The sequence below is a fragment of the Thamnophis elegans genome, chromosome 2, assembly GCF_009769535.1.
Source record: "Thamnophis elegans isolate rThaEle1 chromosome 2, rThaEle1.pri, whole genome shotgun sequence".
Classification (NCBI taxonomy): domain Eukaryota; kingdom Metazoa; phylum Chordata; class Lepidosauria; order Squamata; family Colubridae; genus Thamnophis; species Thamnophis elegans.
The window spans coordinates 155,494,402-155,522,148 of NC_045542.1; the positions used below are offsets into that span (position 1 = coordinate 155,494,402).

Here is a 27,747-nt window from a genome sequence, read left to right on the forward strand (position 1 = left end):
GAGTTCTAGTCCTGTCTTAAGCATAGTGGCCTTGAGACAGTCATACCCTCAGTTCTAGGAAGCAGGCAATGGCAAACCACTTCCGAAATCTTGCAAAGAAAACTGCAAGGTACAATCCAGGCCGTCTTCAAGTGACTTGAAGACACAGACAGAAAGTCAGAAAAATTCAAACATTGCTTCGGTGTTCTCTGAATTTAGGGGAATTAGCGCCCAAACACATGTCTTTTCTGCAGCCATTTTAACAGCTGTTTCACCTTACATTCCAGGAAGGCAGTACAAAAGTTGCTGCACAGGTATTCCTTGACTTACAACAGTTCATTTAGTGACCACTCGAACTTACAATAGCACTGGAAAAAATGGCTTATGACTGTTTTTCACACTTATGACCATTGCAGCATCCTCATGGTCATGTGATCAAAAATTCAAAGGCTTGGCAATTGGTTTATATTTATGATGGTTGCAGTGTCCCGGGGTCATGTGATCACCTTTTGTGACCGAACGAGCAAAGATTTGCTTAACAGTCACGCTACTAACAACTGCAAGGATTCGCTTAACTGTGGCAAGAAAAGGTTGTGAAATGGGGCAAACTCATTTATCAACGGTCTCGCTTAGCAACATAAATGTGGCACTTAATTGTGGTCATAAATCGAGAACTAGCTCTATCCGGTCTGTGTGAAATTTGAATTAATTTAATGGGGCCCCTCAGAGGCAACTTAGGCAGCATCCAGGGATTACATAGAGGAAGCCGTTCAGGATCATCTTAAGATCGGAGAACCCCCTAAAAATGGTGCTTATGGCAGACTTGAGCCACCATTATCCCTAGAGATTTTTACCATCCCCCTCTTCCTCTTCCAATCTGAATTCCTAACCCAATTTAATCCTGCTTTTATTATTTTTATAAACAACTCAACATAAGAAACATATCTAATACTCTTTCCTCCTTCTATTTTCCCCACAACAACCACCCCATGAAGGTGAATTGTGTTGACAGAGAGTGATTGGTCCAAAATCACCCAATCGAGTTTCATTGCTAAGTTGAGACCAGAATTCACAGTCCTACACATTGTTAGTCGAGTGCCTTAATCACTAGACCAAACTGGTCCTCTAGAGCTCTTTTTCCCCCTACTGTCAACAGCCCAGGTGAGATGCATTTAAGAAATCAGGGAACAAATTCATTTATACAATTCGGAAAACTGTAAAATCAGTGGGAATATGAGGGGTTTGGCCGATGCAGGTTAGGTTTACAAAAAAACATGCAGTTTGGAGTTACGTAGGTCTTTACATATATACCTAACACAGCAGCCCTAGGCAGACACTCTCTGAAGAAATCCCTAAAGACTTACAAGAACTTCATTCCTTGAAGATGTAAAACAAAATTTAAAAATTTCCTCCTCCAATCACTTCTCCTTTCTTTAGCCATGCAGTGTGACTTTTCTTCTTGTTCCACCCTCTCACTGATGCCACATCACATCCAGCCTGACTCCTCTGGTTTTTTCCCCCCTTTTCTTTCTCTTTTTCTCTCTCCCTATCTTACCATAAGGTAACTCTGGGTGGCTTACAGACACAAGAATACATCTACATTAAATCCTGAATAAATTAAAACCAAAGATTAAAGTCAGGGACATGTTGGGGGGGGAGGAAAATGGGGGTCTGTTGTTAATTAATCAATTTCCCCCATTAGGGCCCCAGGGCAACTGACAGAGCCACCTCTTTAAGGCTCTTATGAAAGGAGGATTGGGGCTAACCTCAAGGTGAGGGGGCAGGTTTTGGGGGGGGCAAGATGTTCGAGAGAGCAGGAGCAACAGCAGAGTAGGCCCTCCTCCTGGACCCTGCCAGTCGGAATAATCAGGCTGACGGGACTCGCAGCATGCCTCCTCTGCTGGCCTGAGGGGGACAGGTCAATCCCAGTGGGATGAGACGGTACCTCAAGGTTACCTGGACCTACACCATGAAGGGCTTTAAAGATGACCGCCAATGCCTTAAATTACACCTGGGAGCAGGCTGGCAACCAATGTAGCTTGCAGAATAATAGTGTTACAGAGGCCATTATGGGGGCTCCCAAAACTGCTCATGCCATTGCACTCTGCACCAGCTGTAGCCTCCGAATGCTCTTCGAGGGTACCCTACGTAGAGTGTATTACAATAGTCCAACCGTGAGATGACTTGGGACTGAACCACTGAGTAATCACAGGCCCAGCACTAAAACGATACCAAGGTATGCAACTTTCAAAGGTATTCTACATACATCCCCCATATCTGAGAATATAGGCAGAAAGTGTAAGATGAGTGAGACAATAGTGCATTTTCACTAACTCGGCCATTCTCTTTTACGTCTCTATGGTGGCTCTCCTGAATGGGTCATCCTATGTAAAATTAGCCTATTGATCCATCTTCAGTTCTTTCTACATTTGAGTGCTTATCCCTTTGCTTGCATGTGGCTGCTTGGATGGTAAATAAGAGTCAAGCTCAAGAAAAAGATCTTTGCATATTCTGTGCATTAATAAGCTGCCTGCCATGTCTGGATCTTTGGATGATCAATACATTGGCTGTTACAAATAAAGCTCAGTCTATTGATTTGTACAGTTTTTCCTGTGTGCATCCTTTTATGAGAAGTGAGCACCTAAAGTCAGTCAAGCTTGATCCACTTTTCATGCATTTCCAATTTTCCTGTCTGCATACAATCTGGCAACTAAAGGTGCTGTAGTCGTTAAGATTTCTTCACTCTCAAGGCATCTATACGTTCCCTCCTGCATGGACCCTTTGGTGACGAGTAGCGCTTGTCTTGTCATAAAAGCTTTTTCCACATTCCATGCATTTGTAAGGTCTCTCCCCTGTGTGCATCCTTTCATGAGAAATGAGATATCCTTTGCGAGTAAAGCCCTTCCCACATTCCGTGCATTTATATGGTCTCTCCCCTCTGTGGATTCTTTCATGACAACTAAGTTGTCCTTTCTGGATAAACCTCTTTCCACACTCCATGCATTGGTATGGCCTCTCCCCTGTGTGGATCCTTTCATGAGAACTAAGGGGTCCTTTCTGTGTAAAGCTCTTTCCACATTCCAGGCATTTATATGGTCTTTCTCCTGTGTGGATCCTTTGGTGGCGAGTAACTTCTTTCTTCTCACAAAAGCTCTTTCCACACTCTGTGCATTTATATGGCCTCTCCCCTGTGTGGATCTTGTTGTGAGACTTAAGATGCCCTTTCTGAATAAAACTTTTTCCACATTCCATGCATTTATGTGGTCTCTCCCCAGTGTGGATCCTTTGGTGGAGAATAAGTTTACTCTTGCTAATGAATCTCTTTCCACATTCCATGCATAGTTTCATCTCTCTGCTCCGACTGGAATCCCTTCCAGATTTTACAAAGGTATGTGGTTTGCTTTTGCTGTATAGTTCCTTTAGTAAAGTAAGAGAGAAAGAATGACTGACATATTTTTCATACATTTCATACATTTTCCCCCCAGTCTGGTTTTTGCCACATTCATGTAAATCAAATTGATTTTTCTCTTTTATCCCATATTTCCCCTTTTTCTTTCCTTCCAGGTCTTGCTGGGACAGGAAGCTAGGGATGCCAACAGGAACAGAAATGGATGACTTCTTCCCTCCATTCTCTGAGTGGTTTCTCTCTTCATTTCTTGTGTCCTCTTCATGGCCAAATAACACTTCTTTAACTTCACGCTTCTCTGTTTTTAATCTTGCTTGCTTGCTATTCTCATTTTCTAGCCCATCATCTCCTTGGGAAAAAGAAAATAAATATGTCTGTTACCATTAGAATGGTGAAAGAAACATGTGTTCTAGGTTTGGTACCAACTATGTGTCTAGCTAGGACGAGGGTCGGCAACGTGCGGCTTCAGAGTCGCATGTGGCTCTTTGGGCCCTCTCCTGCGGCTCCCTGTCAGATGATCCCACCACTGGGTGGCCCATCTCCTCCCCATCACTCCTCACCTGCCCTGAGAAGGGTGACTGTGGCGGGTGGAGACTTGCTCCATATTCCAGAGCAGGAGCGAAGTGCACTTCTAGTTGCCTCTTTTTCCAGCCCTTATTGGTGCTGTGCGTACCTCGCCGCTGGGGAAGAAATGCAACTTTTCTCTGCACCGAGACCCTGGCTAGCTGCCCGGCTGCAGCCAATGCTCCGCATCCTAATGGGCTCCAGGAGGAGGAGGAAGGGATGCCGTCTCCCCCATTGTGTAGCGTGCTAGGTTTAAGTGCAAGAGCAGAAAGCATCCATAGAGGTGGCGAGAGGAATATGGGGAGACGCACGACTTTCTCCACCCCGAGACACTGGCTGAGGCACATCTCCCCATATTCCTCTTGCCGCTTCTGTGGCTGCTTGCTGCTCTTGCACTTAAACTTACGGTGCTGCACAATGGGGGAGATGGTGTACCTCTTCCTCCTCCTGGAGCCCATTATGACAGAGAGCATTGGTTGCAGCCGGGCGGCCCAGCCAGGGCCCCTCCGTGTTTCACAACAAGGGCCGGAAAAAGAGGCAAGTAGAGGGCCGCTTTGCTTCCGCTCTGGAATACGGAGCGAGTCTCCATCCGCTGCCGCTGCCCTTCTCTTCTCAGGGCATGCAAGGAGGGGGGGGGGGTGGCATCCAGCGGACAGGGAGTCAGAGCAGGGGGACAAAAGAGCTTCATTTATTTGGGAATCTGAAATGACTCTTGATTTAAATCATATGGTAAAAAGCACCTAGAGAAGAAAGAACATCATCAGCAAAAAACAACAACAAACAAACAACAACAACCAACCCTCACCTGTTTTTGGAGAGAGAGACAGAGAGACAGAGAGAGACAGAGGCAGAGAGAGAGAGACAGACAGACAGAGAGAGAGACAGAGACAGAGAGAGAGATGAGAGATTCAGCTCTGTCTGCTCTCCTCGAGGCAACCTCATGGTGCTGTGCTGTAACAGCCTGAGAGCCACGCAAGGTTTATTTTGGTATCTTTCCAGAGAGAAGAAAGAATGTGGCTGAATTTCCTTGCAGTTATTCCATGGGGGTGGGGAGTGGGGGAGATGGAGGGAGGGAGGCAGAGAGAGAATAAGAATCTATTCCCCCTAAAATCCTTGATTTGTCTTATTTAATCTACTGAGCTACAGAACAAAAGGAAGCACAAGAGGAAAACGCACAAGACGACAAAAAAACCTGGCAGGGATTTATAAAATCTGTAACACAACAATCCATGTCTTGCTATTTATTCTTCATTTGGCATTTTACATTAGAATAGTTTCTCTCAAACTCCATGATGCTCTCTGTAAAGGATAAAATACAGGTTCTATGATTTTTAATGTATGACTGGAGATGATAGTTACTACATGAGGAATGAGTGACTTTGAGGTGAGAGAAAGAGGGTAATAGAGGGGGAGGGGGAGAGAGAGAAAGAAAGAGATGAGAGAAAGAAAGAGATGAGGGAGGGAGGGAGAGAGAGAGGGAGAAAGAGAGATGGGAGAGAGGGAGATAGAGAGAGGGAGAAAGAGAGAGATACCTTTTTCCTATAAAAAAGAAAACACAGAGAGCTACAAAACCTGAGTAAGTGTGGCTGGGGGGATCATTTGACTTGGTGGGAGTGAGTGACATCGAGTTGGCCACACCCACCCAGGTTTTGTGGCTCCCCGTGTTTTGTTTTCTGTGGGAAACTGGTCCAAATGACTCTTTGAGTGTTTAAGGTTGCAGAGCCCCGAGCTAGGATGTGAAGGCTGCAAATTGGTCTCTAGGACATCTTGATGGTATACAAAGAATTTTTCAGACAAGAAATATATTAAGGCTTTGGTGTTGATTGGTCAATCTGTTCAGCCAGCCAGTGCCATGGAACATCTAGGACATTTTCAGAGTCTTTGATGAGTATTTCTGACAAGGCCTTAAGGAGGGATTATCACCTTAACCATCTGAGTGTAAATAGCTAGTCATTCCTCCACTGAAAAAAACCTCTCCCAATGAATGGAAGCCAGAGCAAAGCGTCGCCTTACCCAGAGCAGCCATATTCTTCGAAATTTCCCACATTACTTCTCTGCACAAGGTCTTCTGACCAGAATCCAGCAGCTCCCACTCCTCCAGCGTGAAGTCTACAGTCACCTCCTCAAATGGACCAGATCTCTGATAGAGAAAGAAAATGTTCTTTGGCAGACATTACCAAGAAAGACTTGTAAGTTTTCTCTTTAACCGCACAAAATGGGAACAAACGTTCACAAGGAACCTCTAACCTGTTCGGTAGATTTGATGAACCGGTTCTACCGAAAAGGTGCGAACTGGTAGGAACCCACCTCTGCAAGGAACTAAACAGACATTTTCTTTCTGGAAACAGATTTATGCTTACATCTCCATGTAGTCTTTGGGGCTGGGAAACCATAGTTCCGCAAATCATGGCTTAGGTGCATTCAGGCTGTAGAATGGCAACACAGCCACATTGCAAAACTTCCCACTGGGCCAGAATAACTCAGCAAGGAGGTTTCGGGGAGCAGAGTCCCCTAGGATAGCAAACCCCTAAGTAAACATGACACATCCACTAGAAATTTTTCCTAATCTATTTTAAAATGTTGGCAATGATCCTAGAAATCCCAAATCACTTAGCTTAAAGTCTTACTGTTGCAGCTATTTAGCATTCACTTAGGGCTTTATCCTCATGGGATTCATTCTTAAGCCCTTTGGCATCTTATTCTTATTGTTTAAATTCATGGGCTTCATTTCTAACCAGTTTTTAGCACTCCTCTGAAAAATAGTAAGTATTAAACTCCTTCCACCAAACACATTTTCTAATAATTTCTAATTGTCTAATACAATGAAGCCTACACATTTTCTCTTGTTTGCAACTCAAAAACAATCTTGAATGCTGAGTGTGATTCAGCAGGACATTCTGGGGGGATGCTGAGTTGAAATGGTCACAGATTCAGCATTTGATGGTAAAAGCAGTTCATGAACCGATGGAGTTTGTACTCCACTGCTCTCAGAAGAAACCTGCATTTACCTGGCAAGGAGGCCCCAGTTGGATCTTCCTGAAATGCAGCTCCTGAGAAGGGCTGGACGGATCTCCTCTTTCGTGAAGCTCTGTGGAGATCACCCTCATGAACGGCTCCTGCACCTGATAGAAGAGTCTGGTTAATGATCCACTTTCAGAAAACCAGAACCATATTAGTTTGCTTGCCTTACTTTTTGCCTCTGTACCTGAATTTCCCCAACCTAATTTAAAGAAGGAGAATTCAGGGACTCTGCTCTGTATGTGGCTGCTATTTCTGGGTAAATGCTTTTCATTTTAGATAGGTATTTGTTCTGACTCCCCTCGTCCTACACCAAAGCACAAAGATACTGCAAAGGATTTATTGACACACAGACAGGACCTTGGCAGCAAGCCAGCACAGTCCAGGCCTTGGCAGCAAGCCAGGACAGGCAATATGGTGGCAGCAATCCAGCACAGACTAACCTTGGCAGCAATCCAGCCTGCCAAGCTAGCCACGGAAAGTTCCCCAACTTTAGTGAATACGTTGACTCCTGCAAAAGGGCGTGTGCACAATCATTCCTTTTATAGTCTTGAGAGGAGCCTAATTACCACCAGCTGAGTGCAATTATCTCCTGTAACTGGATAACTGTTCCTTACGCCTAGCTCTCCGGTGTCCTGCATCCAAGAACAACTCCTTGTCTCCTCCCCTCTGGTCCAAGGCTCAGGCACCTCCTGGTCAACCAGCCTCTCTGCATCCTGCTCGGAGTCAGAACCCTGTCCAGGGTCCTCCACATCCTCCAGAGCCGACTCATAGGGCCCCTCGCTGTTGGAGTCTGGTGGCAGCTCCAACGGCTCCTGCTGGGCCACAACAGGTATTGGACTTAATATTAGATATTAGATAGATATTGGTGATGGTCTGCCACCCATTTCCACAATACCCATCTCAGACACACCACCAACAGCTAAGCCTCCTACAACCTACCCTATCCCATTGGGCCCACCACCTCTGGTGATTACAGAGAATGAGGTGCAAAGCCTATTTCACAGACAGAAGCAGGAAAAGTACCAGGTACGGACAAGATAACTCCTTCTTGCTTAAAAACGTGTACTGATCAATTGGCCCGCATCTTCACCTGCATCTTAAATAAATCACTAGAGATGTGCTTTGTTCCTTCTTGCTTCAAATGCTCTACTATCATCCCAGTACCAAAGAAACCCTCCATCAAGGAACTTAATGACTTCAGACTGGTTGCTGTAACATCTGTAGTTATGAAGACCTTTGAAAGACTAGACCTGAAAACCACCACAGATCCACTGTTAAGACTTCTTATAATTTGCCTACCAAGCAAATAGATCGACAGATGATGGTGTTAATATGACTCTGCACTAAATCCTAAAACACCTTGAATCTCCAAAGACATATGCAAGGGTCCTCTTTGTAGACTTCAGCTCAGCATTCAATGCCATCATTCCAGATATTCTTCTAAGTAAACTAAATCAGCTAGCGGTACCTGATCACACTTGTAAATGGATCATAAGCTTCCTAATAGACAGGAAGCAGCAGGTGAAGCTATGCAATATCAGATCAGACACCTGTACAATTAACACAGGAGCCCTCCCAGGGCTTTGTGCTATCTCCACTTCTCTTCTCTATACTTCTCTGTACAACAATGACAGCATCTCAAAAGATCCCTCTGTTAAAATACTTAAGTTTGCAGATGATACAACAGTAATCAGTCGCATTCAAGAAAACAATGAATCTTTATACAGACAGGAGGTTGAACAACTAGCCTTGTGGTGCAGCCAGAACAATCTTGAACTAAATACACTCAAAACCGTAGAAATGGTAGTGGATTTTAGGAGAAACCCACCCATACTACCACCTCTTACAATACTAGACAACACAGTATCAACAGTAGACACCTTCAAGTTTCTAGGTTCTATCATATCTCAAGACTTAAAATGGACACCTAAGATCAAAAACGTCATCAAAAAAAAAAAATGTTCTTTCGGCGCCAAGTCAGAAAGTTCAAACTGCCCAAAGAGTTGAGGATTCAGTTCTACAGAGGAATTATTGAGTCTGTCATCTGCACCTCCAGAACTGTCTTGTTTGGCTCTGCAATCAAACAAGACAAACATAGACTTCAATGGATAATTAGAACTGCAGAAAAAACAATTGCTACCAATCTGCCTTCCATTGAGGATCTGTATACTGCACGAGTGAAAAAAAGGGCTGTGAAAATATCTACAGACCCCTCACATCCTAGACATAATTTGTTTCAACTTCTACCCTCAAAATGACGCTATAGGGCACTGCACACCAGAACAACTAGACACAAGGACAGTATTTTCCTGGAATGTCATCATTCTGCTTAACAACCACCATATTTTTGAGAGTATAAGATGCACCTTTTTCCCTCAAAAAAGAGGCTGAAAATCTAGAGGTGTCTTATACACTGAATATCACATTTTTTGCCTCCCGAAACCCCGTCCCCTTCACCAAAATGGCCGTTAAGAGCCTGTAGGAGGCTTTCAGAGCGCTGGGGAAGGCAGAAATGAGTGAAAAACAGGCTGCTTTTTGCTCAATTTTGCCCCCCCCCCCAGCCCCCAGGAGTACTCTATAAGCCTCCTAAAGGCTATGCATGCAATTTCTTTGACCAAAAACAGGCCTGTTTTCACAAAAAATTGACCATTTTTTGCTTGTTTTTTGGGGGGGGCATCACCCAGGAGCACTCTGTAAGCCTCCTAAAGGCTATTCATGCCTTTTTTTGGGGGGGACGAGCCCATTTTCATGAAAAACAGACCGTTTTTGGGAGGCTTGCAGAGTACAAAACTTTATTTTTTAAATTTGCCTCTTCAAAACCTTAGTGTGTCTTACTCCGGTGCGTCATAGTCCAAAAAATACGGTAATTCCCACAACGTTGTTAATAATTTACTAAGAACTTATCGTGACCCGTCAAAAGCGCGGACGACAAAAGCGCGATCGACAAAATCGCGCCTTTGACGTCATCACAGCGCGACGAAAAAGATCGAAAAATTCAAATAAAAATTAATAAAAATTAAATTAAAGCAAGCCGATTCACATAAAGGTAAGGGTTAGGTTTAGGGTTAGGGTTAGGGTTAGGTTAAGGGTTAGGGTTAGCTTTAGAGCGTTAGCGTTAGGGTTAGGTTAAGGGTTAGCGTTAGGTTTTTCGTTACTTTAACGGTTAGGTTTAGGGTTAGGTTTAGGGTTAGGTGAAGGGTTAGGTTTAGGGTTAGGTTTAGGGTTAGGTTTGGGGGGCTTAGGGTAAGGTTTTCGCTTTATTTTTACATTTTTCGAACTTTTTCATCGCGCTGTGATGACGTCACAGCGCGCTTTTGTCGAGCGCGATTTTGTCTTACGCGCTTTTGTGGTGGAACCGAACTTATCACTATTATTCTTCTCTTACTTCCTAGTATCTATCTATTCACACTTATGACTATAATCATGTTGCTTGTATCTTTCAATTTATAATGTTTTTATTTGGTTCCTAGTACAATTTGATAGCTTATTAGTAACCTTGACTATCAGTAAGTATTGTACCTTTTTATTCTTGATTAATGTATTTTATTCTGTTATGCACACTGAGAGGATATACACCAAAGTCAAATTCCTTGTGTGCAGGGGTGGTTTGCTGCCGGTTTTACTACTAGTTCGCAACCCGCGTGCGTACACTGTTCAATGTAAATTGTTTTGGGCGCATGAGCAGAAAAATGTACAGTGAACTGCGCATGGGCGGTCACTAAAACCCAAAATGGCGGCAGCCCAGCAGCAGTTCGGGAACCAGTTCGGGAGGGTGGCAGGCCTGGGTCACTGGCGGTTCTGCAACCTAGGCCTGAATGCCACAACCGGTTCGCTGAACCGGGGCAACCCACCTCTGCTCGTGTGTCCAATCACATTTGGCCAATAAAGAATCCTATTCTATTCTAAGGAGCCATGTTGTAGTAACTAATGGAACTGCTATGAAAATCCCAAGCACTGCCTAATGAAGAACTGTTGAGGGAGACACTACTTTTTCATTAACTTCAAAAAACAATATTCTGTGAAATGACTAAAAGAAAACCCTACAGGTTACAACCTAACATTTTAGGTAATAATGTTGAAAATATGAGTGATTGAGAATTAATCATTAATCAACTGAACTGAAAAAGTGCCCCAATTAATTCCTGCACCAGAGGAAAAAAAATAGATGTTAGAGAAGAAACAGTGACCACTTCCTCAAATCCAGGACCCTCTTATATCCCTCAGGAGTGGAGGTGGTTGAAACAGGATTGAATTCTCTTTTCTCTCAGAATGAACTCCAAGAGGAAACAAGCATTTTAAGAAACAAAAGGATTCAAAGAAGAAATTAGTTCTCCAAATACTAGTAATCAGAAGGCTAATTCTACTGACTGCAAACAGTTCTGCAGTTTGATCCTGACCAGCTCAAGGTTGACAGCCTTCAAGCTGCCATTAGCAGTTCATTACAGACATCGAAAGATCCCTGATTCCCCCCCCCCCACTCCCCAGGAGTTCCCAGGATGACACACACACACACACACACACACACACACACACCTTCCTCACCTGCTGCCCCTTTCCCGGCTCTTCCCTCTGGGCTTGGCTGAGCAGGAAGCCTTCGGCCAGGGCCACCGCCTGGGAACAGCTCTCGGCTCCGCACTCCCTCACCCAGCTGGCCATCTCCGGGGGCAGCACGGCCAGCAGCTGCTCCAGCACCACCAGGTCCAGCATCTCCCCTTTGCTGCTCCTTTCCGGCCGCAGCCACTGACGGCACAGCCCGTGCAGGCGGCTGCAAAGCTCCCGGGGCCCCTCGGCCTCCTGGTCCCAGCGATCGAGACCGCGGAAGCGCCGGCGGTGGATCTCTGGGCTGAGGGAGTCCTCCATCCCTGGAGATCTCTGTGCCTGAATGGGTTTTCTGCTCGAGGGGAGCCCAAGGCAGTCCGAGGTGGCCTAGAGAGCCGCTCCGCCCCGACTTCCCGGTTTCCAGGAGGGGAGAAATGGGGCTCGGCTGCTTCAGACCTTCTGCGCCTGGCAAGAGCAGCTGCAAATCGCTCCGCCCCGCTTTCTCTCGAACACCTGGATGGGAGAATCTCGATCAACGAGTGCTCCTTCCTAGAGGGGGAAAACGATACAGGCGACCCTCCTTCCTACCGCTGGCTAGAGAGCTCTTCCCTGGGAAACCCCCGCATTCTTCTCCGCTCGGCGAGTACCGACGACGGTCTTATGCGCATGCTCCTTCCCTGTCCAATGACGTTAGAGAGCTGTCCAGACTCCAGCGCTGTGCTAGCATTTGGAAGGGCGGGGGTAGGTGTGATGGGTAGAGAGGGCTGATGTTTCCTTCTGGGCACCTGCGATTTCTCTTGCTCTTTCCCCGAATCTTCTTGGAGATGCGGGTGCGTTCCTGGGACACATGGAAGAAGTTCGGGGGGGGGGGAGAATTGATGGAGGGCACTGGAAATGACAAAAATGGCAAGAAGAGTCCTAAGACAGACGTCCCCTCAAGACAATGCATCCATTTATTATTGAGTCATCATCTTCACCACAATTCTTATTGTGGCCAGAGAAAGTTGTGCCTCCACCTAGGATGTGAGGCCAGTTTGATGGCCTCTCTTTTCCCTTAATCAGTGGATGGCCACTTCTCTATGGGGGTATCTTCTTTAGAGTGTTGAGTCTGCCCTTTTAAAAAAAAAAAATCATCAATAGAAGACTTAAACCACCAATCCCCGCACAAACAGTCTCAGTGAATCAGCAAAGATGAGCAGGGCTTGCTTGTCCCCTCAGCCTCTTTCTCACGGCTCCAGTTTTGGGGCATCGGGGAGCAGGTGACTTGATGGTGTGGCCTGGGAACAGCTTCGTTTACTTTACTTTATTGTCATTGCACATTGTACAACGATAAAGTTCTTCCAAAGATGGCAGAGGGCAACCAATGATTATCTGGGCAACCGTCTGGAGTACTGTCCTATCTGCCACTGTGCAATTGGCAAACCATACACAGGTGGAGTAAGTTAAAATACTCTCTATGGTGCAGGGTAAAAGGTGAGTCACCAGCAGTTTTTCATTCAGTTGCTGTTTCCTGAGAAGTCTCAGGTAGTATATTCTCTGCTGGGCTCCTTTGACCAGTGCTGCCATGCGAGTGCCCCAGGTCAGGTCCTCTGTTATGATAACACCCAGAAACTTAAAACTGGCCACTTGCTCCACTCGATCTCCATTGATAAGCAAGGGTTGGATGTCTCATCTATTCCTTTTACAGACCACTATAAGCTCCTTGGTCTTATAGGTGTTAAGGACCAAGTTATTGTCACTACACCACAAAAGCAACCAGTCCACCTCATATCGATAGGCAGACTCATCCAACCCACCCCCAGAGATGAGTCCAACTACTATTGTATCATCTGCGAATTTAGTATTACTAGTGTGAGTGGGAATGCAGTCATGCACATAAAGAGTATAGAGCAGTGATGGCAAACCATCTTCACCTTGGGTGCCAAAAGTACACGTGCGCATGCTTGCATGCCCACCCCCATAATTTAATGCCCCTGTGGCACATGTGCCATAGATTCGCCATCATGTGTATAGAGTAAGGGACTCAACACGCAACCCTACGGTGTACAAGTGTTAAGAATAAAGTTTGAAGAGATATGATTACCTAATCTGACCCTCTTAGAGTGGCCAGACAGGAAATCCATAATCCAAAGGCAGATTGAATAATGGCTCGGCACTCCCTCACCCAGCCCTCCATCTCCAAGGGCAGGAGGGCCAACAGCTGCTCCAGCACGGTTAGATCCAGCATCTCGCCTTTGCTGCTCGAGGATGGCCAGAAGTTCAAGGCAATCCAGGGTGCTTCTCCAACTCCTCCACGCTCCCTTCTTCAGTTTTGAGGAGAGAAATGGCTGTTGGCTTCCTCGGGCCTTCTGCACCTCAGAAAATGCAGCAATTCCCCCCCCCCCCCCAATTTCCTGTGCACTCCTGGGTTCACATGCCTCGTCAAGGAGTTCAAACAATAGATGTGTACTTCCTAGAAGGATCTTGCTTTTCCCATTGACTGTGTTGCAGATTAAAAGCCACAATAAGTTTTTTTTTTCTGGCTGGCCAGCACTGTCACAATCATAAAATATTCTACCTAGAGCTCTTCTCATATGGTGATGGGAAACAAATCATTTGAAGCACACCCCACTCCTTCAAGATAAAAAGACCTGCACATGGATTACAGTAGGGGTCCCCAACCTGTGGGCTGTAGCCCACTACCAGGCAGCTCCCTGTTGGCCTCCACGCCGCCTGAGTGGCTGCTCCGTGCATGCATATGTGCACCCCCCACTACTAGTATTGCCACAAGTTTGGGGGCACTGTGGTCACTGTGTGTCTTGGGGCACTGGGCTGCAAGTGCCAAAGTATAGGTAGAATTGGGAAGAAATCCTCTTGATTCCTGTGCGTGAGTTTTCACTTTTCACTAAGTGTAAATACATGAGTGTGTATGTGCGTGTAGCCGAGTTTTTCCCAAGTCTTGTTGCTGCCATGAAAATAGACAGCGATTGCCGTATCTCTTCTCTAGAAGAGCTCCACTCCCACCACCCCACAGAGACACACATTTAAAATTAGTGAAAAGTGAAAAGTCATGCACAGGAATTGAGAGCATGCATGCTATAGGTTTGCCATTACATTCCTATAATGACCCATTGATCCAAGATCTCACCTTGTGGACTCGTAAAATATCTTTCCCTAGGAGGCAGACTATCTGAGCCTTAGGATTGAGCTCTGGTATCAGATGCAAGATGTGGTTCAAATGTGGGTGATGAATCGCTGCATCTGGTGTAGGGATTTCAGATCTATGGTCAGGGATCTGGTTGCATTCAATAAGAGTTGGTAAAGTCAGGCATGTTTTCCCATCTACCGACTCGACTTGGTAGTCAGACAGTCATTTTCCCACCGTCTCCACAATTCCTGCGCAAGTTTTTAAGGAATATGGAATGTTGGGGCCTTTAATGCCAAAGGCATCAAAGAAGGCTAAGCTGGCTAAAGACCTGTTACTGGTCATCTAGAATAGTGTAAAGCTTAATGGCTTTGTCTCTTTAGCCTGCTGGGTAATAGCAATAGCAATAGCAGTAGACTTATATACCGCTTCATAGGCCTTTCAGGCCTCTCTAAGCGGTTTACAGAGAGTCAGCATATTGCCCCCAACAATCTGGGTCCTCATTTTACCCACCTCGGAAGGATGGAAGGCTGAGTCAACCCTGAGCCGGTGAGATTTGAACCGCTGACCTGCTGATCTAGCAGTAGCCTGCAGTGCTGCATTTAACCACTGCGCCACCTTGGCTCTTACAGAGCAGAGTCACCTTGGTAGACTCTGACTAAACAGATTTTGGAGCAGGACGCCATCTGCAGTCTCTTGGCATTCTGTGCATTTTGTATTGATTTCTGCTGCAGTTGTAGCAGTGTGTTCTTCTTCCCTGCCGTGCTCGCTGTCACTGTGTGTTTTAAACAGTAGTTGGCAAGGTGGGAGACTGATGTAGCAAATATTGTTCGCTTTCAGGAAAGCTTTGGGTTCTATGGACTTCTCCCTGAAGGCTCTGCATTTCAGGAGAGGATGTGGCTTCTGATATAGAGGACACTCCTTTCCAGGATCTCTGATCTCCGATTCTATGTGAGAGGAGCTGGCAGATCTGCAAAGGGAATCTGGAGGAGTCACATTCGTTTTTTGGACTGGAGGCTTGCAAGGATTACATTTTGAAGGAGCAGCACATGACAATGTGAAGTCAAAGCTAGGATCATTTCTTGTTTTAGCTTATTGGCACACAAACTCCACAAAAACAGGAGGAGGGAAATGGAACATTGTGCTCTCTTTTGTATTTAGAGCCATGTGCAATCCAATGCTCCTGTAAATTATAGGGTAATTTTTGTACAGTGGGGTTGACACCTCTGGCTGTGTCAAGGAATGCAAGTCCTTGCAAGTCCCAACTTAGCTACTTGAAGTTCCATTAGTAAGTTGCTAAGTTCCCTAAGTTTCCAATAAGCTCTGTTGGGAATTCTGGCATTCTCCACTGCTTCTGCTGAGCAATAGCACTTAACAATTCTGTCCCAGATTACTTAAAGCCTGTTTCAGGGTAATTTATATTTATTGTCCTGATTTGCTTTGCATGCTCAGATTTGCTTCCAAGCCATTTAATTCTTAAAAGCTATCTCCCCACTATATGACAGATCCAGGCTTCTGGTGGCATTTTGGAAGGACAATTGCCCAGCTCTATAGCTCTCAGGACAATCATCAAACCTTTCAAGTCCTTGTGTTACTAGCTCACGACATACAAGGAACTTGGCAAGGTATGGTGGTTTGATTAACCAATTGTGCATTGCTGTGGTAGTCATACATTTTGGGAGTCTCTGGTTTCAACTGGTTCTTTCTATGCTGCACTGGCATGAAAGCTGATCCTGTGGGATAAATTGCATGGTCAAGTATCTTGAGTATGAGTGGGCTGCTATCACAGCTGAGTATGCTATCACAGGTGATACTTTCTTGTTTGTAGGCTTGGGGCTTGTCGTTAGCCTGTAGTGGTGCTGAGTAATATCTTTGGCTTGTTTCTCAAAGGTTGTCTTTATCTATCGAAGGTCGTTGCTGCTTGGCCTGGAGTGCTGATAGATGTAGTCTCAGGTGCATTGCAGAGGATTTGGGGTTTCAACTTCTGGCTCAAGGACATTGCTGTTTAATGCATTCATTGTCAGAATACACGGCTCTCTGTAAAGCGTTGATTTCCACTGTTGCCTCTGTGACCTTCTTCTCTGTTTATCCACGCTAGCCTCACTTCTAACATGGATTTCTCTTTTTTATTTCTATTTTTTGCTCAGCAAAGGCTGCTCTTGCTTTTGCTACTTCAGCCTTTGCACTGACAAACATGTGCTGATGACGGTCTGGAAGAATTAGAGACTTGAGACTTGTCTCGTATGAAGACATCCAAATCTGTGACATGGTATCTTTGGTGGTGCTTGACTGTCTAGAGTAGGGGTCTGCAACCCTAAACACTCAAAGAGTCATTTGGAACTGTTTCCCACAGAAAACAAAACACAGGAGCCATAAAACCTGGGTGGGTGTGGCCAACTCGATGTCACTCACTCCCACTCAGTCACATGACACACACCCCTCCCAGCCATGCCTATACAGATTTTGTGGCTACCAGTGTTTTCTTTTCTATGGGAAACAGGTATCTCTCTCTTTCATCTCTGTGTCTCTCATCTCTTTCCTTCTCCCTCTCCCTCTCCTTCATCTCTCATCTTTTTTTCTCTCTGTCTCTCTCATCCATCTCTATCAAGTTTGTTCTTGGATGACCATGTGCCAAAGATTAAAATGGCTGCTTCTGACTTCTCCAAATGCCAAAGGAAATGGAGTCTGGCTTCACAGCATGCACTTGGTTTGTGATGATTGGTAAATGGGCAGAGTCAGCTTCAGACAATATAGTTGGGGCATATTTGTCTCTCCAGCCATTAGGTGAGGCTAGAGAGAAACAACAATGTAAAGTTATATGTGGTATGACAGAGCCATATAAGACTTTTATAAGGTTTGCTATATTGCCAATGAGCATGAATATTTTGAAGAACATCAGTAAAAATGGCAAAAGGGCTTCAAATTTCTGCCCTAGAGAAAAGAAAGGATGGGTAGAGAAAGAATTCTGGCCACCCCCTTAACCTCAGGAGTTTCTTACATCCTCAAAGAGGTGGGAGATGAACATAGGTTTGAATTTCATGAATTATCTCAGACAGGGAACGAAAATATTTTCTCAAGAAAGGCATCATCCTATGACCGAGCCGAGGTGGCGCAGTGATTAGGGTGCAGTACTGCAGCCACTTCAGCTGACTGCTAGTTCTGCAGTTTGGCGGTTCAAATCTCACCGGCTCAGGGTTGACTCAGCCTTCCATCCTTCCGAGGTGGGTAAAATGAGGACCCAGATTGTGGGCGCAATATGCCGACTCTGTAAACCGCTTAGAGAGGGCTGAAAGCCCTATGAAGCGGTATATAAGTCTAACTGCTATTGCTATTGCCTGTGATGGCAAACCTATGGCACGCATGGCCAAAGTGGCATGCGAAACCATGTCACCCAGCATGCATGGCCTTGCCTGTTTGTCTTCTGGCTTTTTGGTTGGCATACATGAACAACAATCAGCTGTAGTTTGTGTGTGTGGCAGTCATGAAAACCGGCTTGCGCAGGTGTGCTGGCCAGCTGATTTTTGGCCGTGCATGTGCGCTAGAACCCGGAAGTTTGGATTTCCCAGAGCATGGCCTTGAACACGCACACGCTGTTGCTGTGCGATCTTTTCGGCATTCGGTGCTGAAAAGGTTCGCCATCACTGTCCTATGATAAGTAAGGTCATTGATCCACCATCAGCAATTTTCAAATTCCAATGCTTATACAGTTTCTCCTATATAGCTTCGTGGAAGGTAAATAAGATTCCAATACAAACCAAAGATCTTTGCACATTCCATGAATTATTAAGTTTCCTGTCATATGTGGATCCTTGGATTAGGTTGATTGTTGAGAATAAACCCCAATCCACAGATTTCATTTATTTTTCCGGTGTGGATTTTTTTTATGAGAAGAAAGCACACTCAGTGATAGTGGCTCCACTTCTCATGTACTTCCAATTTTCTCTTGTGCGGATGCTACTGTGGCAATCAAAGGTGCTGAAGTCATTAAAGCTCTTTTCATACTTGGTGCTCAGCACTCCAGAAGAATAAAACTGGCAGAGTCCAGTGGCTCCCCAGTGTGCATCCTTTCATGAGAATTAAGTTTTTCTTTCTGACTAAAGGTCTTTCCACATTTAATGCATTTATACGGTTTCTCTCCAGTGTGTAAAGTAAAGTAAGAGAGAACAAATTACTGACATATTTTTCATATATTTCTCCTTCAGTCCGGTTTATACCACATTCATATAAATCAAATCAATTTTTCTCTTTTATCCCATATTTTTCCTTTTCCTGTTCTTTCAGGTCTTGCTGGGATAGGAAGCTAGGGATGCCAACAGGAACAGAAGTGGATGACTTCTCCTTTCCATTCTCTGAGTGGTTTCTCTCTTCTCTTCTTGTGTCCTTTTCATGGCAATATATCACCTCTTCAACATCATGCTTCTCTGTCTTTAAGCTTGATTGCTTGCTATTCTCATTTTCCAACTTTTTTCCATCTCCTTGGAAAAAAGAAAAGAAATATTTCTGTTACAATTAGAATGGTGAAAGGGGTGTGTGTCTCTCCCATCTGAAAATCATTCTAGGTTTGGTACCAGCTATGTGTCTAGCTAGGATGTGAAGCTGCAAATGGTTATCTAGGACATCCTGATGCTATACAAAGATTTTTTTCATCCAAGAAATATATTAAATCTGGTGCTGATTGGTCAAGATGTTCAGCCACTGCCATGGTACACCTAGGACACTCTATGGTGAGTATTTCTGACAAGGCCTTAAGGAGGGATTATCACCTTAACCATCTGAGTGTAAATAGCTAGTCATCCTCCACTGAAAAAAACCCTCTCCCAATGAATGGAAGCCAGAGCAAAGCCTGGCCTTACCCATAGCAGCCATATTCTTCGAAATTTCCCACATGACTTCTCTGCACAAGATTTTCTGACCAGAATCTAGCAGCTTCCACTCCTCCAGCATGAAGTACATAGCAGTGACGTGCAGTGAGGTTTATGGCTGGTGAGGCACTGATGTCATCACAATCAGATTTACAAATCTGATTAAAATCCTACAAATTATCTTATCCAATATTTGATTGGCAGCAGTTAAAGGATTATGTTTAAGGTCTCATATCAGCATTCTTTACACATACTGTAGCACACACAAAAACCCTTTTAATGGAAAAAAATGAAGTTATTATGGGACTTACCATTACTTATAACTGAAGTCCATCCGCTGCTCCTTCTGAACAAAAGCATCTATGACTTGCTGGTAGAATTTTTCGTTATCTTCTTTTAATTTTAAAAGTCTCTCTGTTTCAATGGCGATCACAGCCAGGGAAGCAAGTTGTCCTTGATTGGTCTTGTTCCGACTGTATGTTTTTAGTCTCTTCAGTGCTGAGAATGACCGCTCCACCGATACTGCCATAGCTGGAACAGTGAGCACAAGCTGGAGCAACTTTGTGGCCTGAGGAACAGTCTCAATGAGATCTTTCTGTGCCAGAAAGCTAAGAAGCTGTGCAGGAGATTTACATGTATCCCTGATCACTTGTGAGCTGTACAGTCCAACGAGATCCGCCTTCAGTTTAACAAAGTCAAAAAATCTGGCATATTTTGAAAGGCTCTGCAGTTTTGTGTCATCAAAACGTTTGGACATTTCACTAAATTTTGCGCAATCCACCAAACCAAGGAAAGTCAACTCACCAAAATGATCAAACCTAACCTGCATTTGATGGTTTATATTCTCCAAAATGTTACAAAACACTCGTTTTTGTTCAGATATAATAACCCACTCTCTACGTCCAGTCCCTGTCAGGCCAAGTGAGCTGCATTTCTTCTCAAATCGGTCATATAAACTGTTGAACTCCAGTTTCATGCGCTCAAGAGCTGTAAAGGTGTCGCGGATGCGTGCAAGACAATATTCAATGTCCATCACTTTGTTTTGTAGTACTTTAAAAAGTGTGTCAGTTTCATTGAAAATATCCTCATATACCATAAGGAGAAAGCATGTTGATGGTTTTGACAGCCACTGATCGTATCCTGCTGCCATCATTAGTGTGTCATTGTCCCAGTTGTCAGGATTTTCTAGAATGACATGAAATAACGCGCGCAGATCATTTTGGTGCATGCTTATTGTCTGCACCAGCCTAGAGTTAAAACTCCATCTTGTGGGCGCTGCTCTGGGTAAACGGCACTTAACATCATCATTCAGCAAGTGAGTGCGCTTTGTGGACTTGCTGAAAAATGACGCTAGTCCCTCAGCTGTTTTAAAAAATGTGCGACACTCCGGCATGCACTTTGCTGAATGCAAAAGCACCAAGTTCAGCTTGTGTGCATAACAGTGTGTGAACATGGCTTCGGGCACTTTTTCTTTTATTTTAGCTTGCACGCCATTAAGTTCTGATGCCATTACAGCGGCCCCATCGTAGGTCTGAGCTACAAGCTTTCCAACACAGTCATACTTCTGCAACACTCTCAGGATATACTCAGCAATTGCGGGAGCGTGTCTGTCCTCACTCACATCATCAAATCCCAAAAACGCCTCCTTCACCTCACATTTGGCATCAGTCATAGCCACATACCGCAGTATGACAGAAATCTGAGCTCGGTTTGTGACATCTATGGTCTCGTCTACTTCTACAGCAACAAATGGAGTTGCACTAATCTCTTTTTTAATGTCATTTCTAATGACATCACTGACTGCTTCAATTAAATCATTCTGTATTCTGTTTGACAAGCTGGAAAATACAGTGGATGTTTTCAAATGTTTAGCTAGCCTGTCATCTTTCTCAGCAAAAACATGTAAGAGTTCAACATAGTTTCCACGATTGGTAGAGTCTGTACTTTCATCATTTCCATGAAATGTCAGCTGTTGCTTGGCGAGGAAACAGGTGACATCAATGAGATCTTTTAAAGTATCTCGGTTTTCCTTTACCTTAGCATTGTGGATGTTGATGTTGAGTCTGCGTTGTTTGTCTAAAGCTATGTCTATCCTGGATATGCCGAACGTTTTTAGCGTGATCTGACTATGTATATGGGTGGTCAACTGCTCATGTTTGATGAGACTTCTTTGCAAATTCTTCAGGTCACAATATCCCATCTGAGTCCAGACACTGTCGCAAGTAGAGAAAAGAAGGCAGGGAAAGCAGAAAAGGCGGTTTCTTACTGAACATCCACACAGCCAGTCTTTTCGTGTGTACCACTCGGTTTGGAAAGAGCGGGTATTCTGATTATGCCTCTGAAGCAGGCCCTTTAGCTCCGGCGTTGGTCTTCCTTTAATTATTACCTCCTCCTTTGATTGAAAGTCCAGTTTAGAAAAATTTTTTAGTTTAGAAATGTAATCCTCCATTTCTGAAAGTGGAAAAGGTAGGGGAAAAAAATGAATGACTGCACTTGACTTTTTAACTCTCATACAGAATCACCAAAGAGTTTAGTTTCTGGCATTGTCTGCATGGATGGAGATCTACATGGATCTTCAAAAATTCAGTACTTTCCCTGGTGGAATCACAAGGCGACTGCAGGTAACACAAAGATTCCACAATTGTGCAGGCATTACCCAAGATGCTGAGGAACAGAAACATTTCAGTACTTCAACAGCATACAGGTAGTCCTCAACTTACAACTGTTCATTTAGTGACTATTCAAAGTTACACCATTGAAAAAAGTGACAAGACAGTTTTTCACTTATGACCATTGCAGCATCCCCATGGTCACATGATCAAAATTCAGATGCTTGGCAACTGGTTCATATTTATGATGGTTGCAATGTCCTGGAGTCATGTGATCACTTTGTGCAACCATCTGATATTTTGCAACCTTCTGACAGTAGACAAGCAAAGTCAATGGAGGAAGCCAGATTTACTTAACAACCGTGTTAGTAATTTAACACCTGCAGTGATTCACTTAACAGCTGCAACAAGAAAAGTCATAGAGTGGGGCAAAATTCACTTAACTGACTTACTGTGCAAAATAAAATTTTAGGTTCAATTGTGGTCATAGGTTCAGGACTACCTGTCTCCTATTGAAACACGACAAATGATCATCATGATGGGAGGACTGTGACATCTTTGATCTTTTTGCAATTACATAGAAAATGTATACAGAATGTATAGAGAATTAATATTCTACTTCAGTTCTACTTGGAAATGAACAGCTATCAGTAATAAAGTTTAGAAGGGAACGGCATACACTATTGAAAACATATTGTTCCCTACAACCCTGGGTGGAAGTTTTGGAATGTATTTAAGGCAAGTTAAATATTAATAATTAGTTTAATATATGTTGCCTGCACTGGATGCTTGCATAAGCCGTTGAATAAGGAACATTTCTAATACAGACATATTTATGTTGACCTGCAAAAGTAGCTTCAGGTGAAGTTTTCTGCATATTTAATTCGGAATGGAGGAAGAGGAGGAGAGATGAAAGGCAAGGGGGGAGGAGGAATTCCTACTCTTTCCCCCAGTGTATCCCTCAGCAGCAATTTGCTTAAAGTTAAAGCCCTCAATGGCAGGTAGGGGTGGGTAGAAATTAGAAAACAATGAAGAATAAACATGTTCCTTCTGGAGCTTGTGGGGGAGGGAGCACCCATCCCCGTCTGTTACCAAAGGAACCTCAGGTGGTTAAAAGGGAATAAGTGTGGCCTTAGCTCAGGAGAAATGACTGGATTCTATTATTAGCCCACCTCGGATAATAAAAAGCGCTATTACCAATTTGCATCCATGCTCCAGCAGGTAGGGGAGGGGCAACTTCCAACAAAACGCAGCAACCGGAGAAAGGCAGCGAGGGGTGAGGAAGCTTGTCAGGAAGAACCACGTGCTGTTTTCGCCTTAGATTCCCCTCCTCTCCTCTGCGCGTGCATCTTTCCTCTTGGGCTCTCTCCCTTCCTCCTGGGCTCTCTCCCGGCAACCTCACCAGCTGCTTCTTTTGCCATGACGTTTCCCGGCATGGCAAAATACTTTTTTTCCCTTCACCTTCCAGCCCACCAAGAAGTGCCCGATCTGAGCCGCAGCCACCAATCAATCATTTGCAGCTTGGCCCAAACCATGGGGAAAACTCACTAGGGGAAAGCACTTTCTTTCGACCGTGGCAGAGCTCAGGCATTCTCCCCTCTCGCCCGCGGCAGAGCTCAAGCGGGTGAAAGAAAGTGCTTTAGGCTCAGGCGGGCAAAAGTGCTTTAGTCAGTGAAGTACTTTCTTTCGCCCACATGAGCCTAAAGCACTTTCTTTCGCCCACATGAGCTCTGCTGAGAGCACAGGCAGGCGAAAGAAAGTGCGTTAGTCAGTGGGGTGTTGCGGGAGAGGAGAGAATGCCTGAGCACTCTCTCCTTTCCTGCGACACCCCACTGACTAAAGCACTTTCTTTCGCCCGCAGCAGAGCTCAGGCGGGCGAAGGAAAGTGCTTTAGTCAGTGGGGTGTCGCGGGAGAGAATGCCTGAGCATTGCATTTATTAAAGAAAAAAAGGAAATTTGAAAGAAAAGAGGGAGCGTGGGGTAGGGGTGGATCAGAAATGGAGAAAGAGAGGAAGAAGAGTGAGTGCGACGCTGCAGCTTTAAACTGAATGACAGAGTTGAAACCTCTAAAAAATGCTCCCTCTACTATGAGGCAGGAGAACTGCATGTCTCAACTATCTCGGGATTTTTTAGGCTTTTAACCTTTGCTCAACTTTGCTCGAGCGCCTAAAAAGTCAGACTAGATGAGGCATGCAGTTCTCCTGCCTCATAGTAGGGGGTGCTTTTTAAGAGGCTTTTTAAAACAGGCAGTCATTCACAGTGTGGCAGCAGCTAGCTAGCCTAACCTCAGCACTTGCCTTTTCCCGTTTACATTTTTTTTTTTTTCGTTTTCATGATTGACAGTGGTGAGGCTATGCCTCCCCTGCCACCCGACTGCACGTCACTGGTACACAGTCACCTCCTCAAATGGACCAGATCCCTGATAGAGAAAGAAGATGTTGCTTGGCAGACATGACCAGGAAAGACTTATATGTTTTGTCACTCACCGCACAAAATAGGAACAGAAGTTCACAAGGAACTAAATGGACATTTTCTTAACAGAAACAGATTTATGCCTGCATCTCCATGTAATCTTTGAGGCTGGGAAACCATAGTTCCACAAATCATGGCTTAGGTGCATCCAGGCTATAGAATGGCAACACAGCTACCATTGCAGAGCTTCCCACTGGACCAGAATAACTCAGCAAGGAGGTTTCGGAGAGCAGCCCCTTGGCTAGCAAACCCCTAAGTAAACATGACACATCCACTATAAATTTTTCTTAAACCTATTTTAAAATGTTGTCAATGAGCGTACAGATCCCAAGTCACTTAGCTAACAGTCTTTCTGTTGCAGCTATTTAGCATTCACTTAGGGCTTTATCCTTGTGGGATTCATGCAGTTTTTTAATCTTATTCCTATTGTTTAAATTCATGGGCCTTGTATCTAACTAGTTTTCTGCAGTCTTCTGAAAAATATTAAGTATTAAACTCTTTCCACCAAATAAATCTTCTAATAATTTCTAATTTCCAAATTGTCTAATACAATGAAGCCTAGAATTTTTATCTTGTTTGCAACTCAAAAACCATCTTTAATGCTGAGTGTGATTCAGCAGGACATTCTGGGGGAACATTGAGTTGAAATGGTCACAGATTCAGCATTTGATAGTAAAAGCAGCTTATGAACAGATGGAGTTTGTACTCCACTGCTCTCAGAAGAAACCTGCACTTACCTGGCAAGGAGGCCCCAGTTGGATCTTCCTGAAAAGCAGCTCCTGAGAAGGGCTGGATGGAGTTTTCCTGGAGCTCTGCTGAGATCTCCCCCATGAACGGCTCCTGCACCTGACAGGAAAATTTGGTTTATGATCTACTTTCATAGAACCAGAACCATATTAATTTGCATATCTTACTTTTTGACTCTGTACCTGTATTTCCCCAACCTAATTCAAAGAAAGAGAACTTGGGGACTCTGCTCTCTATGTTGCTGCTATTTCTGGGGAAATACTGGTCATTGTAGATAGATTTTGGACTTAAGGAGTCCTGTTGCAAAAACTAATAGTACTACTATGAAAATCACAAGTATTTCCGCAATGGAGAAATGTTCAGGGAGCCACTACTGGTGTTTTTCATTATTATTATTGTCTTTTATTCATTAAACATGAAGTCAGTCAACTGAACATTTAAAAATGTGTCACAAATACCATTGACTGGTATTAATGGTTGATACAATTTTTTCCCAGCATCCTAGGTATCAACCAAGTATCTTCTTAAAATATATGATGTTCTGAATAGCACAGTTTTTGCAGTTCTGCTGGTGTTATTGCAGGAAGCTGCAATTTATTTTTGTATTTTGTAAAATTTTTGGACATGGTACCAAGTGCCACAATGACAAAGGGTATCACTGTTACATGTTTCATCCATAACCGTGTAGTTTTGATAGCCAGGTCGCAATATTTTGTGATTTTTTTTTCCAGTTCTTTTTCCTTGACTCTGGCATCTCCGGGTTACAGCGATATCAATAAACTACATTTTGGCCCTCAACAACCATGATAACTGGCATCTTGCGTCCCAAATGACAATCCGTCTGTATTCGAAAGTCTGACAGGATCTTCGCTGTCTCATTTTTGGTAACTTTTTCCACTTTATGTTCCCATGGCTTTTCGGATACAGGTAGGGCGTATTTCTTAAATAGTGACTAGTGAATTAAGTTAGCAACTTGATCATGTCTAGCTTTGTAATCAGTTTGCATGATTTTGCTGCACTCACATATTAAATATGAAACAGTTTCAACTTTGTCATTGCAAAATTGGCAGTTTGGATTGTCAGTGGATTTTGTATCTGCTTTCATGGCATTAGTTTGTAATACTTGTTCTTGAGCACCGAGTATTAGACCTTCTGTTTCTTTCTGGATGATTCCTCTCTTAAGCCATGCCCATGTCAAGTTGTTATCGCATTTCCCTTCAATTTTTTTTCAAGTGCTGTCCATGCAAAGCTTTGGTTTTCCATCCATTTAATCTGTCATCCAGCTGTTTTTCCCTTATATTCTGCCTTTGTTTCCGTTGTTTTTATAATGTTCTCCATTTTCACAACCTGCAGTAATCTTTCCGTACTTTGGTTCACATAATCATTCAAACTTAGTTTTTCTTCTACAGTTTGATGGATTTGCAATAGCCCTCTGTCCCCAATTCTTCTTGGCAGGTAGCACCTGTCGGTGTCACTTCGTGGTTGCAAAGTGTAGTACATAGTCAAAAGTTTATGCATTTTCTGGTCCAGGTATTTCAGTTCAGCCTCAGTTCAGTTGATGATTCCAGCTGGGTAGCATGTTACTGGAACTGCCCAAGTATTAATGGCTTTAATTATGTTTCCAGCATTCAGCTTTGACTTTAATATTTTGCTGACCCTCCTGATATATTCCTTTTGTGTTGACTCTTTGACTTTTCCATTCAAGATGTTATCTGCTTCCAATATCCCTAGGTATTTGTAATTGTCATCTTTTGCTAATGCTTTTCCAATGCTTTTATTCCTTCTATTTTTTTCCCATTTTTCCTTGCTGCATGGATACTATAGCACATTTTTCAAGACCAAAGTTCATTCTGATATTGCTACTGAACAGTTGAACTGTGTTGAGTATTGATTCAAGTTCCATGGGGCTTTTTGCATACAGTTTTAAGTCATCCATTTATATTAAATGATTTATCTTGCCGTGTTGGCTTGAGATTTGGTAGCCCAGTTTTGTGTTTTGTAGGATTATTGTCAGTGGAATTAACACGAAGTTGAACAATAGTGGCAAAAGTGAATTCCCTTGGAAGATTCCTCATTTGCCAATGTTCTCCCCATTTGCTGTTAGGACTGTTTTCCATTTTTGCATATTTGCTTTCATAAATGTACAAATATTTTTGCTGATTCCATAATTTTTCAGATAGGCGTTAATCCAGCTGTGGGATGTGTCAAATGCCTTCTTGTAATCTATCCATACTGTATTTAAATTTGTTCTTCGTTTTGCATTTTTTAGTACAATTTTGTCAAAGAGCAGCTGATCTTTTGTTCCTTTTGATTTTTTGTAATTTCCTTTTTGTTCTATTGGGTACAAACTGTTTTCCTTCAGATGATTGAATACTGAATCTGCACATACACTTGTAAAACGTTTGAATGTTAACAGACAAGTAG

At 43.8% G+C, this 27,747-nt stretch overlaps 2 protein-coding genes across 10 annotated transcripts in view; both read right to left on the bottom strand.

Annotated features, from left to right (window-relative positions):
• Window positions 1-1,499: 1,499 nt before the first annotated feature.
• On the bottom strand, window positions 1,500-12,113 carry LOC116504243 (zinc finger protein with KRAB and SCAN domains 7-like). Of its 3 annotated transcripts, none has more exons than XM_032211152.1 (4): window positions 11,513-12,113; window positions 6,958-7,071; window positions 5,963-6,089; window positions 1,500-3,734 (listed from the first exon to the last, which is right to left on the bottom strand). In XM_032211152.1, the coding sequence occupies exons 1-4, from the start codon at window positions 11,828-11,830 to the stop codon at window positions 2,734-2,736; spliced, it is 1,560 nt and encodes a 519-aa protein (XP_032067043.1). In that variant the 5' UTR covers window positions 11,831-12,113; the 3' UTR covers window positions 1,500-2,733. The 3 variants fall into 3 exon arrangements, with proteins under 3 accessions (XP_032067043.1, XP_032067042.1, XP_032067041.1); XM_032211151.1 differs by having other exon boundaries at window positions 1,500-3,731; window positions 11,504-12,113; XM_032211150.1 differs by having other exon boundaries at window positions 11,504-12,112.
• A 6,615-nt stretch (window positions 12,114-18,728) lies between these two features.
• Window positions 18,729-27,747, bottom strand: part of LOC116504236 (zinc finger protein 25-like) — a 31,159-nt gene continuing 22,140 nt past the window's right edge. For all 7 annotated transcript variants that reach the window (XM_032211135.1, XM_032211132.1, XM_032211133.1 and 4 more), the window contains 3 exons: window positions 25,314-25,422; window positions 19,807-21,946; window positions 18,729-19,108 (listed from right to left, as the gene is read on the bottom strand). In XM_032211135.1, the coding sequence (XP_032067026.1) occupies window positions 19,809-21,946; window positions 25,314-25,422 (2,247 nt within the window). In that variant the 3' untranslated portion in view covers window positions 18,729-19,108; window positions 19,807-19,808. The remainder of the gene's footprint in view (window positions 19,109-19,806; window positions 21,947-25,313; window positions 25,423-27,747) is intronic.

What these genes read in the sequence shown, in the direction of transcription:
- LOC116504243 (XM_032211150.1), bottom strand. Translation starts at nt 11,830, where the DNA reads ATGGAGGACTCCCTCAGCCCAGAGATCCACCGCCGGCGCTTCCGCGGT. An exon ending in AGGGGCAGCAGGTGAGGAAG is followed by an intron (nt 7,072 to 11,503) that starts GTGTGTGTGTGT and finishes CTCTTCTATCAG; the next exon opens with GTGCAGGAGCCGTTCATGAG. An exon ending in GAAGAATATGGCTGCTCTGG is followed by an intron (nt 3,735 to 5,962) that starts GTAAGGCGACGC and finishes CTTTTTCCCAAG; the next exon opens with GAGATGATGGGCTAGAAAAT.